General features: G+C 44.7%; 1 protein-coding gene across 5 annotated transcripts in view; it reads right to left on the bottom strand.

The window, feature by feature from the left end:
• Positions 1-671: 671 nt before the first annotated feature.
• The window catches only part of cluha (clustered mitochondria (cluA/CLU1) homolog a), a 115,531-nt gene continuing 104,498 nt past the window's right edge, over positions 672-11,704 (bottom strand). For all 5 annotated transcript variants that reach the window (XM_038814465.1, XM_038814466.1, XM_038814467.1 and 2 more), the window contains exons 25-26: positions 9,508-9,581; positions 672-2,711 (exon numbers count right to left, since the gene is read on the bottom strand). In XM_038814465.1, coding sequence (XP_038670393.1) covers positions 2,540-2,711; positions 9,508-9,581 — 246 coding nt within the window. In that variant the 3' untranslated portion in view covers positions 672-2,539. The remainder of the gene's footprint in view (positions 2,712-9,507; positions 9,582-11,704) is intronic.

Here is an 11,704-nt window from a genome sequence, read left to right as displayed (position 1 = left end):
GGCGTTGGACTGGGGTGAGCACAGTAAGAAGTCTTGCAACACCAGGTTAAAGTCCAACAGGTTTGATTCAAACACGAGCTTTCGGAGCGCAGCCGATTCACCCGAGGAAGGAGCTGCGCTCCGAAAGCTCGTGTTTGAATCAAACCTGTTGGACTTTAACCTGGTGTTGTAAGACTTCTTACTATAAAAGTAGAGAAGTGTTGTTGCAATGTATAGGGTTTTGGTGAGACCACATCTGGAGTATTGTATCCAGTTTTGGTCTCCTTATTTGAGGGAGGATGTGGTGGCATTGGAGGCAGTTCAGAGGAGGTTCACCAGATTGATTCCAGGGATGAAAAGGTTGACGTATGAGGAGAGATTAAAAAGTTGGGGTTTATACTCGCTGGAGTTTAGAAGGATGAGAGGGGATCTGATCGAGGTGTATAAAAGTAATAAATGGGATTGATAAAGTAAAGATTTCCCTTGTGGGGAAATCTAGAACGAGAGGTCATGGATACAGAATAAATTGAGAACCGAGATGAGGAGGAACTACTTCTCGCAGAAGGTGGTGAATTTGTGGAACTTGCTGCCCCATAGTGCGGTGGAATCTGAGTCATTGAATTGTTTCAAGAAAGAGATTGAAAAACCACCGCTAGCCGACAAATTAAAGAAAGGAGCATAGAGATCAGTTAGAGGAGGTCAATGTTTCAGATTTATTCATATTAGCATATATATTTGGTTGCCTAATGTGAATTAGAATGAATCCAAAATTTGAAAAAGGAATCAAGAAGCATTAAAATTTCGGCCACGTTTTATGCCATTGTAAACAAAATGAATACCACAATATGATTTGAAAAATAGCTTTTAAAAATTCATCAGCATTAGTAACAAATGTTGAATTCTTATTTTTCCCCACTTTTATTGGAATCAAAGTAAACGTGGAAAACAAAAACTTGGGAGGTACAAAAACAAATGTTCTTGTTCATCTTTTATTGAACACTTGGTAGTAAATTCAAATAATTTAAGAACAAGTCGCTTTGCAATGAAGACACTGTCCTCGCCTTCCGTCGCTCCCTACAACACAATTGCCACAAACTCACAGAACCACCTCAGCTTCTGGGCAACATCGGTGGGAGAGAAAGATTTCAACGTTGTGAGCGAGCGCAATGTTAACATCCAGAGGGGACCAGTGCAGCAATTAGGATGATTTTTGCATTAATCAGATACACCCACACTGTAGCTCAGGAAGCAATTTATGGACAATCACTGTGGATACCCAAGTAAAAAGAAAATCAACTTACTCCAACATTTATTACACATCCTTAACGGGAGGAATTTACTGTGTAATGATTCCATTATCACGTCACATGAAATACGATTATAGGATTTGAGAATATACTATATAAGCACTCATTACTTTTCATAAATGTATCTTTTTCATCTCGTAAGTACCACAATGTACATACACAACTTATAGGGTTATTATTTTTAAAAAATGGCTTTCCTCATCTCTCTTGGTCACAGTAATTCACCGGAACAAAAAAGGTTTCCCTGTGAGTACACTATGCGACGTCAGCACTTTTGAATCAAGTGGCTTAATCACATGCTCTAAATGCACTAAAAATCCCACCATCCTTCAGACTTACAGTTCTGAAACGTGTCACAGCACGATACACAAAAAAAAAATCAAAGTACGCATTTCCTCCCCTCGTGTTGCTATAAAGACACTTCCCAATTATAATTCTGAAATGGAGCCTTCCCAGAACTGAGAAGAGGGTTTTCTTGGGAGAGAAAATGATCCAATCATCAGTGGCAAATACACAAATTCCAAATAATTTGACCATTTTCGGGGTGTAAAGGTCGTCAGCTTTTAAGATGGGAACGAACTGGAAATCAACACGAAAACTCAAGCAAGGGCCTGTGACTGCACGTTTTCGCAAGTGCGTACAGGTTTCACCGCTTGAACAGTGACCGACTTATTCGCCAAGTCTACTGCGTGTTCATTAGGGCACGTAGCTATTATCAGGGTTAGCTTCGGAAGAGAAAACAAAAATTGGTTCCGAATAACAAAGTCTTCAATGTTTTTTTTCTCTCTGGTTGGTGCCCTTACACAACATATACTGACCTGAGTATTTTAAGTATTTCAAGATTCATTCATTTGGAATTTGTCATCTGTACAGTTTCTTTTCCACTATCACACATGTACTTTACAAACAACTGATTGTTTCATTGACTGTACAAGTTGAGTTGTAATAACTTTACAAGTAACTATTTTTAAACACCGAGTTTTTTTTTATATATATATATTTTTAAAAAACGCTGTGCAGTCAATGCCACTGCTAAGGCTTCGATATTATTCAGATCTGCTAATGGCAGGATTTTCCTTTTTTGAAGAAAAAAGAATCGTTAAATGCTACACATTTCCGTGTACCAGTGCATTTCTTGTGTGCGCGCCAGAGATAAAGTTTATTGCAACAAGTCTCCTACAGCCTGCAAAACCTGCTGAGGTTGAAGCAGGCATCAGTTCCTGGAAGGTTTGTGGAAAAAAAAAACAGGCCTTTCACGCCGAGGCCTGTTCTGTGGACGACTCGATGGTAGTTTGGCTCTTCTCCCTGTGATGCGGTGCAGTCACCTTTTCCTCTGTGGTCTCTCCCTGCTCCACACGCTTCACCGTTTCCTGCAGCTGCTGCCGACGCTGAACCTCCGCTTTCAGATTTTCCAGGTCCTTTTGGCTGTTAAAAAGATATATATATATTTTTTTAAGAAGCGATAAACACCTGCAAGACGCAGGGGCGGATAGCCTCAAAATAAGGAGGGGCAGATTTAGGACTGAGATGAGGAGGAACTTCTTTACCCAAAGGGTTGTGAATCTGAGGGATTCCCTGCCCAGCGAAGCCATTGAGGCTATCTCGGTGAATGTTCTTAAGGTAAAGATAGATAGATTTTTGAATGGTAAAGGAATGAAGGGTTATGGTGAGCGGGCGGGTAAGTGAAGCAGAGTCCACAGAATGATCAGCCATGGTCTTATTGAATAGGTCTCCCCCCACAGCCCAAATATGTGCAGGGTAGGTGGACGGGCCACGCTAAATTGCCCGTTAATTGAAAAAATAAATAAATTTGGTGCTCTAAATTTGTTATTTTTTAAAAATCTTATTGGATCGAGGGACCAGATGGCCTACGCCTGCTCCTAGTTCTCATGTTCTTATCATCCGCGATGTGTGGGAGCCAGAGGGGGGGAACACAAGAATTTAAACTTGCGCCCATCAGCAATGCCTAAACCGTCTCGAACCAGTTTGGAGCCAATCCCAAACTCTAGCCTTCCTTCTGCACTGTTGTAATGCTTTCATTCCTTTCAATAGTAGCATTGGGCATACAATTGTTGGGAAAATAGGAGAATTTGTACATGGCGAACAAGGGAAATCAGTTAAGGTCAAAGAGGAGGCATATAGGTTGGCCAGGAAAAGCAGCAAGCCCGTGGACTGGGAGAAATTTAAATTTCAGCAGAGCACAAAGGGTAGAATTCGGAAGGGGAAAATAGAATAGGAGAGCAAGCTTGCTGAAAACACAAAAACTGACTGCAAAAGCTTCTATAGATGTGGGAAAAGACTGATGAAGACAAATGTGGGTCCCTGACAGTTAGAATCAGGAGAATTCATAATGGGCAACAAAGAGATGGCAGACCAGTTGAACAAATACTTTGGATCGGTCTTCAGTAAGGACACAAGTAACCTTCCGGACATACTAGGGGACAGAGGGTCTAGCATGGGGAGAGAAATCCTTATTAGTCAGGAAATTGTATTGGGGAAATTGATAGGATTAAAACCCCATAGGTTCCCAGGGCCTGATGCTCTGCATCCCAGAGTACCTAAGGAAGTGGCCCTAGAAATAGTGGACGCATTGGTGAGGAAAGCTAATGGCATGTTGGCCTTCAGAGCGAGAGGAGTAGGGATGTCTTGCTGCAGTTATACAGGACCTTGGTGAGGCCACACCTTGAGTATGGTGAGCAGTTATGGTCTCCTAGTTTGAGGAAGGACATTCTTGCTTTTGAGGGTGTCCAGTGATAAATCACTTGACTAATTCCCGGGATAGGAGAACTGACACTCTTTCCCAGGGTGGTGGAGGGGGGGGGGGGGGGGGGGTCAGTCACCAGACGGCATAGGTTTAAGGTTCGTGGGGCAAAGTTCAGAGGAGATGTGTGAGGCAGGTTTTTTTCTTCTACAGAGGGTGGTGAGTGGCTGGAACGCGTTGCCAGGGGTGGTTGTGGAAGCAGATACATTAACCGTGTTCAAAAGGCATCTTGAAAAATACATGGATAGGATGGGTATAGAGGGATACGGCACTAGGAAGTGCTGAGGGTTTTGGCCAAGGTTGGTTTCATGACCGGTACAGGCTTGGAGGGCCGAAGGGCCTGTTCCTGAGCTGTATTGTTCTTTGTTCATTGTTCTTTGACATATGAAGAAAGACTGGATTGACTGGGCTTGTACTCACTAGAGTTTAGAAGACCTGAAACATAGAAACGTATAAAATCCTGATGGGACTGGACAGGCTAGATGTGGGAAGAATGGTCCTGATGTTGGGGGCGTCCAGAACTAGGGGACACAGCCTAAGAATAAGGGGGAAACCATTCAGGACTGAGATGAGGGAGAACTTCTTCTCTCAGAGTTGTGAACTTGTGGAATTCTCCACCACAGGACGCTGTTGGGGCCAGTTTGTTGGATATTTTCAAGAGGGAGCTGGACACGGCCCTTAGGACTAAAGAGATTAAGGGGTATGGAGAGAAAGCAGGAGTGGGTTACTGAATTTGCATGATCAGCCATAATCATATTGAATGGTGGTACAGGCTCGAAGGGCAGAATGCCCGAATGGGGCAGCACGGTAGCACAAGTGGATAGCACTGTGGTTTCACAGCGCCAGGGTCCCAGGTTCGATTCCCTGCTGGATCACTGTCTGTGCGGAGTCTGTATGTTCTTCCCGTGTCTGCGTGGGCTTCCTCCGGGTGCTCTGGTTTCCTCCCACAGTCCAAAGATGTGCGGGTTAGGTGGATTGGCCATGATAAATTGCCCTTAGGTGACCAAAAAAAGCACTTAGGAGGGGCTATTGGATTACGGGGATGGGGTGGAAGTGAGGGCTTAAGTGGGTAGGTTCAGACTCGATGGGCCGAATGGCCTCCTTCTGCACTGTATGTTCTATGTAGTCCTGCACCTATTTTCTATGTTTCTATGTCAACATTTGGCATTTTAGAGTTAAGAGTCACCATTCTGCTTTGACAGCCATCACGTTAACTGATCCCACCCGATGTAAGCAATTAGGCTGCATCAGCTAATCCATGCCGGTGACAGGCAGCACGATCAGAATTCTCCTTCCAGGTTGCTGTGGGCTGCTAGCCGTTTGCAGCCAGCACAGGTGATACATGGAGGGGTCAGGAAAGAGCTTGGCGGAATGCTCCTCCTGGGAAAATAGCTCAAGGTCCTCCTGCATAATGTGGGAAATGAGGGAGGCCTCCAACGTCCCTGATGACCATCTGCGCAGAAAGTGTGTCAAGATGCAGCTTTTAGCTAACCTTAGTGGAGTTGTGACCTCTCAGGGGAAAGGTCACGGCACCCTGGGCGGGTGGCAGGGTCATAGTGATAGGGGGTTCAATAGCTAGGGGCACAGACAGACGCCTCTGTGGCCGTAAACATGCATCAAGAATGGCATGTTGCCTCCCTGGTGCCAGGGTCTGGGATATCATGGAGCAGATGCAGCGAAACCCAACGAGAGGAGATGCAATTCTAGAACTAGTCTCAGGGAACGAGGAAGGACAATTGGATGAAGGGCCAGTCGGCGACCATATCAGGATAGTGATCACAATTCAGTCAGATTCAGTATCAACGTGGAAAAGGAGAGATGAAGCAGGAGTAAACGGTTTGAACTGAGGGAAGGCAAATGTTGCAGGAATGAGAAGGGACTTGGCCGAGGTGGACTGTCCAGCACCACTAGAGGATAAATCAGTGGGAAGCACTAAAAAGCGAGATCGTAAATATACAAAGAAGACATGCTCCCTCCAAAAATAAGAGTGGTTCTGCCAAATCTAGACCCCGCTAGTTGTCTAGAGGAATATAGAGGAAGATTAAACAAAAGGCACAAACAACTCAGCACTGCAGCCTAGACGAGTCTAGGAAGTGGGAGGGACAAAGTCAATAAAGGAAATCAAAGAGAGGGCATGAAAAAAGATTAGTAAGTAAGGTTAAAGAAAACCCCAAAGAGATTTCATCAATATATTAAATGGTAAAAGGTTAGCCAAAGAAAAAGTGGGACCCATCAGAGATATCGCAGTCCAAAGATGTGCAGGTTAGGCAGAGTTACAGGGATAGGGCAGGGGAGTGGGCCTAAGTAGGGTTCTCTTTCAGAGGGTCAGGCAGGCTGAATGGTCTCCTTCTGCACTGCAGGAATTCTGTGTTCTATGAAGAAGGGAACTTGTGTGTAGATGCAGAGGCTGTGGGAAGGGTTTAAATTACTATTTTGTCTCCGTATGTACAAAGGAAAGGAATGATGCAAATATAGTAGCCCAGGAGGAATACTGTGAGATATTGGACATGATATTTATAGAGAAAGTACTCGAAAGGTTGAAATCCTTGAAAGTTGATAAGTCACCAGGGCCAGATGGATTGTTTCCGAAGTTACTGAAGGAGGTCAGGGAGGAGACAGTCGAGGCTCTGAAGATAATTTTCTAATCCTTACTTGATACAGGGAAGGTACTGGAGAACTGTAAATGTAGTTCCACTGTTTAAAAAGGGATTTATGGAAATGGCAAACAATTATAGGCCAGTTAGTCTTATATCATTGGTGGAAAAATTAGTAGAATTGATCCTGAAAGATGGAATTAACTGTCACGTAGAAAAGGCATGGACTAGTCAGGGATGGTCAGCATGGATTTGTTAAAGGAAAATCTTGGCTCACAAATTTGATTTGATTCTTTGAGGATGTGGCAACAAGGGTTGATGAAGACAGTGCAGTGGATGTTGTGTACATGGATTTTACCAAGGCGTTTGACAAGGTCCCACATAACAGTTTGGTCAAAAAATGATGTGCAGGTTAGGTGGATTGGCCACGCTAAATTGCCCTTAATGTCCAAAAAGGTTAGGTGGGGTTACTGGATTATGGGGTTAGGGTGACGGTGTGGGCTTAAGTAGGGAGCTCTTTCCAAGGGCCGGTGCAGACCCGATGGGCCTAATGACCTCCTTCTGCATTGTAAATTCTATGACACTCTCCATATTAGGGGCTGGTTTAGCTCACTGGGCTAAATCGCTGGATTTTAAAGCAGACCAAGCAGGCCAGCAGCACGGTTCGATTCCCGTACCAGGCTCCCCGGACAGGCGCCGGAATGTGGCGACTAGGGGCTTTTCACAGTAACTTCATTGAAGCCTACTCGTGACAATAAGCGATTTTCATTTTTCATTCATAGATGGGTTGGTGGAGTGGGCGGTAAAGTGACAAATGGATTTTAACGCTGGGAAGTGTGAGGTCATGCATTTAGGGAGGTCAGTTATAGGGAGTACACAATAAATGGGAATATATTAAGAGGGTTAGATGAAGTGAGAGATCTTGGCGTACAAATACAGAGGTCACTATAAACAGCAGTTTTAGTAGACAAGGTTGTAAAGACGACGTTTGGAATGCTCGCCTCCATTGGCAGAGGTATAGAATATAGGACATAAAAGTAACGATACAGGATGTAATGCTGGAACTGACACTGGTGAGGCCACAACTGGAGTATTGTGTGCAGTTCTGGTCACCACATTACAGGAAGGATATAATTGCTCTGGAGAGAGTGAAAGGGGGGGTTTACAATAATGTTGCCAGGATGGAGTTACGAGGAGAGATTAGATAAGTTGTGGTTATTTTCCTCAGAACAAAGAAGGCTGAGGGGTTACTTGATTGAGGTGTACAAAATTATTCCTCTTCACAGAGAATTTTAGAACAAGGCAACATAGATTCAAGATAACTGGCAGAAGGTGTAAAGGAGACACGAGGAAGACCTCTTTACGCAGAGGGTAGAGGGTGTCTGGAATTCGCTGCCTGGGTTGGTGGTGGAGGCAGAGACCCTAAGCGTTTCTAAAATGTACCTGGATCTGCACCCGAAGTGCTGTAAGCTACAGGGCTATGGGCCGGATGCAGGAAGGTAGGATTAGAAAGGGCACCTGGGTGTCCTCGGGCTGGCATGGAGAAGATGGGCTGAATGGCCTTCTACTATGCTGTGACTTTTCTATAGTTCTATGATATGCCAAGAAGAAGTCAGGTGGCAACTAGAAGCGTGAGTGATAAAGGAAAATAAGTCCTCAATCTGCTTTCAGGAATCTCCAGAGGTCCCGTTTTTGTTTGTGGCTAATCGTGGCTAATCTGCAACCTGACACCACGTACCTGTCACTATCCCCATACCGTAGATTTTTGTTACACAAAGATATTAGCAATCTCGGGTCTTGAATCTATGTTCCCTTGTTCTAAAATTCTCTGCGAAGAGGAATAATTTTGTTCACCTTTGAGCCTGTACCACCATTCAATATGATCATGGCTGATCATGCAAATTCAGTAACCCACTCCTCATTTCTCTCCATACCCCTTAATCTCTTTAGCCCTAAGGACCATGTCCAGCTCCCTCTTTGTTGCTGTACTACCCAGAAAGAGTAATTTGATCAAAGGTTTTAAGATATTAAGGAGAAGTGATAGTTTCTCTCTCTCCAAACAGTTGAGCCAGACCGTTCAGGAGTAAAATTAGACAATACCTTTACAAGCAAAGTGCCTTAGAAGTTTTGAACCCTCTTCTGCAATTGCCCACTGATACAAGGTCAATTGTTGATTTTAAATCTGAGATTGCTAATATCTTTGTTTGACAAAAATATAAGGTATGGGGATAGTGCCAGGTACGTGGAGTAAGGTCGCAGATTAACCACGATCTGACAAAATGACAGAATAAGCTCAAGAGGTTAAAATGGCCCACTAGGGAGGCACGTGGCACAGTGGTTAGCACTGCTGCCTACGGCGCTGAGGACCCGGGTTCGAATCCCGGCTCTGGGTCACAGTCCGTGTGGAGTTTGCACATTCTCCCAGTGTCTGCGTGGGTTTCTCCCCCACATCCCAAAGATGTGCAGGATAGGTGAACTGGCCACGCTAAATTGCCCCTTAATTGGAAAAATAATAATTGGGTAATCTAAAATTAAAAAAAAAATGGGCCACTAAGGAAATGTAAATACAGTAGTGACAAGGTTTTCCAATCAGCTGACATGAAACGCGGAATCTGCATAGCACTTGATATTGTATTGATAAGTCTCAACACACCATTTACCACCTCATCTGTTGTTAGCTGTCAAAATGATTGCCAAATCATCAACGCACCCATCAGCATGAACCCCACTGACGATTTGGCACAAGACGACTGGTAGCGATGTGGTAACTTTACTAATTTTAAAGTGAGTTTGGAAGGAAACGCTCCAGTTTGCGTTCAGTGTGATGTGTGGCTCGAGGGGAAATATACAAAGGTTAGTTCCTTACCTGAGGGGAATGAAGAGGATTCCATTGATAACATTGAGCTGCTCCAGCACACCAGCCATGGGCGAAGCTGTGAACTGTTGAAAACACAGAAATGTCAGCCATTCTGTACAGTGTTCAATTTCCTCTCGCACAACTTTGCCAATTGAATTAGGCTGCGTAAGAGTCTGAGCAAGGTCACAATCTATTTGATTCCAGCCATCGTACCACACTCTGCTGGAGAACAAGGTTACAGTGGTCAGGTGCAAATAGGTCATCCCCGGAGAGAGAGAGAGACAGACAGAGAGAGAGAGAGAGACACACAGACAGACAAAGAGAGAGAGACACACAGACAGACAAAGAGAGAGAGAGACAGACAGACAAAGAGAGAGACAGAGAGAGAGACAGACAGACAAAGAGAGAGAGAGAGACAGACAGAGACAGAGAGAGACAGATAATCCCCGGCCTATGATGATGATAGAGAGAGAGAGAGAGAGAGAGCTAGAGATATAGATAGAGAGAGAGCGAAGAAAAAAAAAAAAGAGAAAACTTTGCCACTGTCACACCCTTTCAGCAGCCAAACCCCTTACACAGAGAGGGGTCGAGTATGATCTAAATTGGGTAAATTAACCAGCTACAACTAACATCATGTCCTTCGTGGTTTGCATTTGATTTGTTCCTCCACGCGTGCCAGATATCCACATCCAAAATCTTATTGGGTTAACCGTTTCTGTGGTCACTCAGGCTTTGGAATCGAACAAATACAAGAGACAGCACATTTGGCAGCGTTTTACTTGCCTGTCAAATTACTCAGAGCAGCAGGAGAGAAACCAGCTTTAAGTATGCTTCAGGAAACAGGCCCAGTTTATGAAATAACAAATAATAAAATAGAAACTAAAGATTGGACGGGAATGTGTCAAAGGCTAATTCATTGAAGCAGTCTCCAGATCAGGTGAGTGAATGTCACACAATTCACTCCTGCTCTCTGCTGTGTTTCCCTGTCCTTTATTGTCAAATGTTAAGCTCTAATCTTGTGGTCCATGACATCCAGCTCATCACTTAAATGCAGAGCTGAAACCCCCCAGATGGACTGTCACGATTATTAGGGGGTTAAGAGTTGGGAAAAAAACATTCTGGAGCCTTCTCTCTGGGCGACTGCAAAGCTTTGTGCTGGACACTAGTGGTCTGGACACCTTGCGCTGTTGGATGTGGAATTTACACAAACAATCAGAAGGCGGTCTTTTGTGATAACTGGCGGGAAAATCCAGAGGGGGGTTTGTAACTGAAACCTATCATGACGGGCTCTTCCCGGACAGCTCCTTTATAGAGTGTACGAACCTGGCTGGAACGGAGTCAAACAGCTTGGGAAGGAGCAAAGTTCAAACCCTGGGCATATACTGAATATACCTCCACTAGAACCATCCTCAATCTCTTCAGGCAGGATGGGGAAGGAGGAGGATAAAGAGGAACAAATAAAAACAGGCTGCCAGACCCGCAGAGGCTATTCAGCATTTTGTTTTTATTTCGGATCCCCAACATCTGCAGTATTTTGCTTTTATTTTAGTGAAAAAAAGAACAAAATAGCAGCCGAGCAGAAGACGATCTTCTGGAAAATGAGCGTGTCTATCCGGTGAGAACTTTCTACACCCTGGGGATTACCATTGAGCAGAAACTGAACTGGATCAACCATATTAATACTGTGGCTACCAGAGCAGGTCAGAGGTTAGGAACCCTGCAGCGAGTAACTCGCCTCCTGACCTCCCCCAAAGCCTGTCCACCATCTACAAGGCACAAGTCAGGTGTAATGGGAAACTCTCCACTTGCCTGGACGAGTGCAGCTCCAACAACACAAGAAGCTCAATACCATCCAGGACAAAGCAGCCCGCTTGACTGGCACCCCATCCAGAAATATTCACTCCCTCCATCACCGACACACACAGTAGCAGCCGTGTGTACCATCTACACGATGCACTGCAGGAACTCACCAAGGTTCCTTAGGCAGCACCTTCGAAATCCACGGCCACTACCATCTAGAAGGACAAGAGTAGCAGATACCTGGGAACCCCACCACCTGGAGGTTCCCCTCCAAGCCGCTCACCATCCTGACTTGGAAGTATATCGCTGTTCCTTCACTGTCCCTGGGGAAAAATCCTGTAACTCCTTCCCTATCAGCACAGTGGGTGTACCTACACCACATACAACAGAACCTTGGAATTCCTAC

This window comes from Scyliorhinus canicula, chromosome 12 (genome assembly GCF_902713615.1).
Source record: "Scyliorhinus canicula chromosome 12, sScyCan1.1, whole genome shotgun sequence".
In the NCBI taxonomy this organism is placed as follows: domain Eukaryota; kingdom Metazoa; phylum Chordata; class Chondrichthyes; order Carcharhiniformes; family Scyliorhinidae; genus Scyliorhinus; species Scyliorhinus canicula.
Note: the sequence above shows the minus strand (reverse complement) of the source record. Positions and strands in the feature narration are given on the sequence as shown.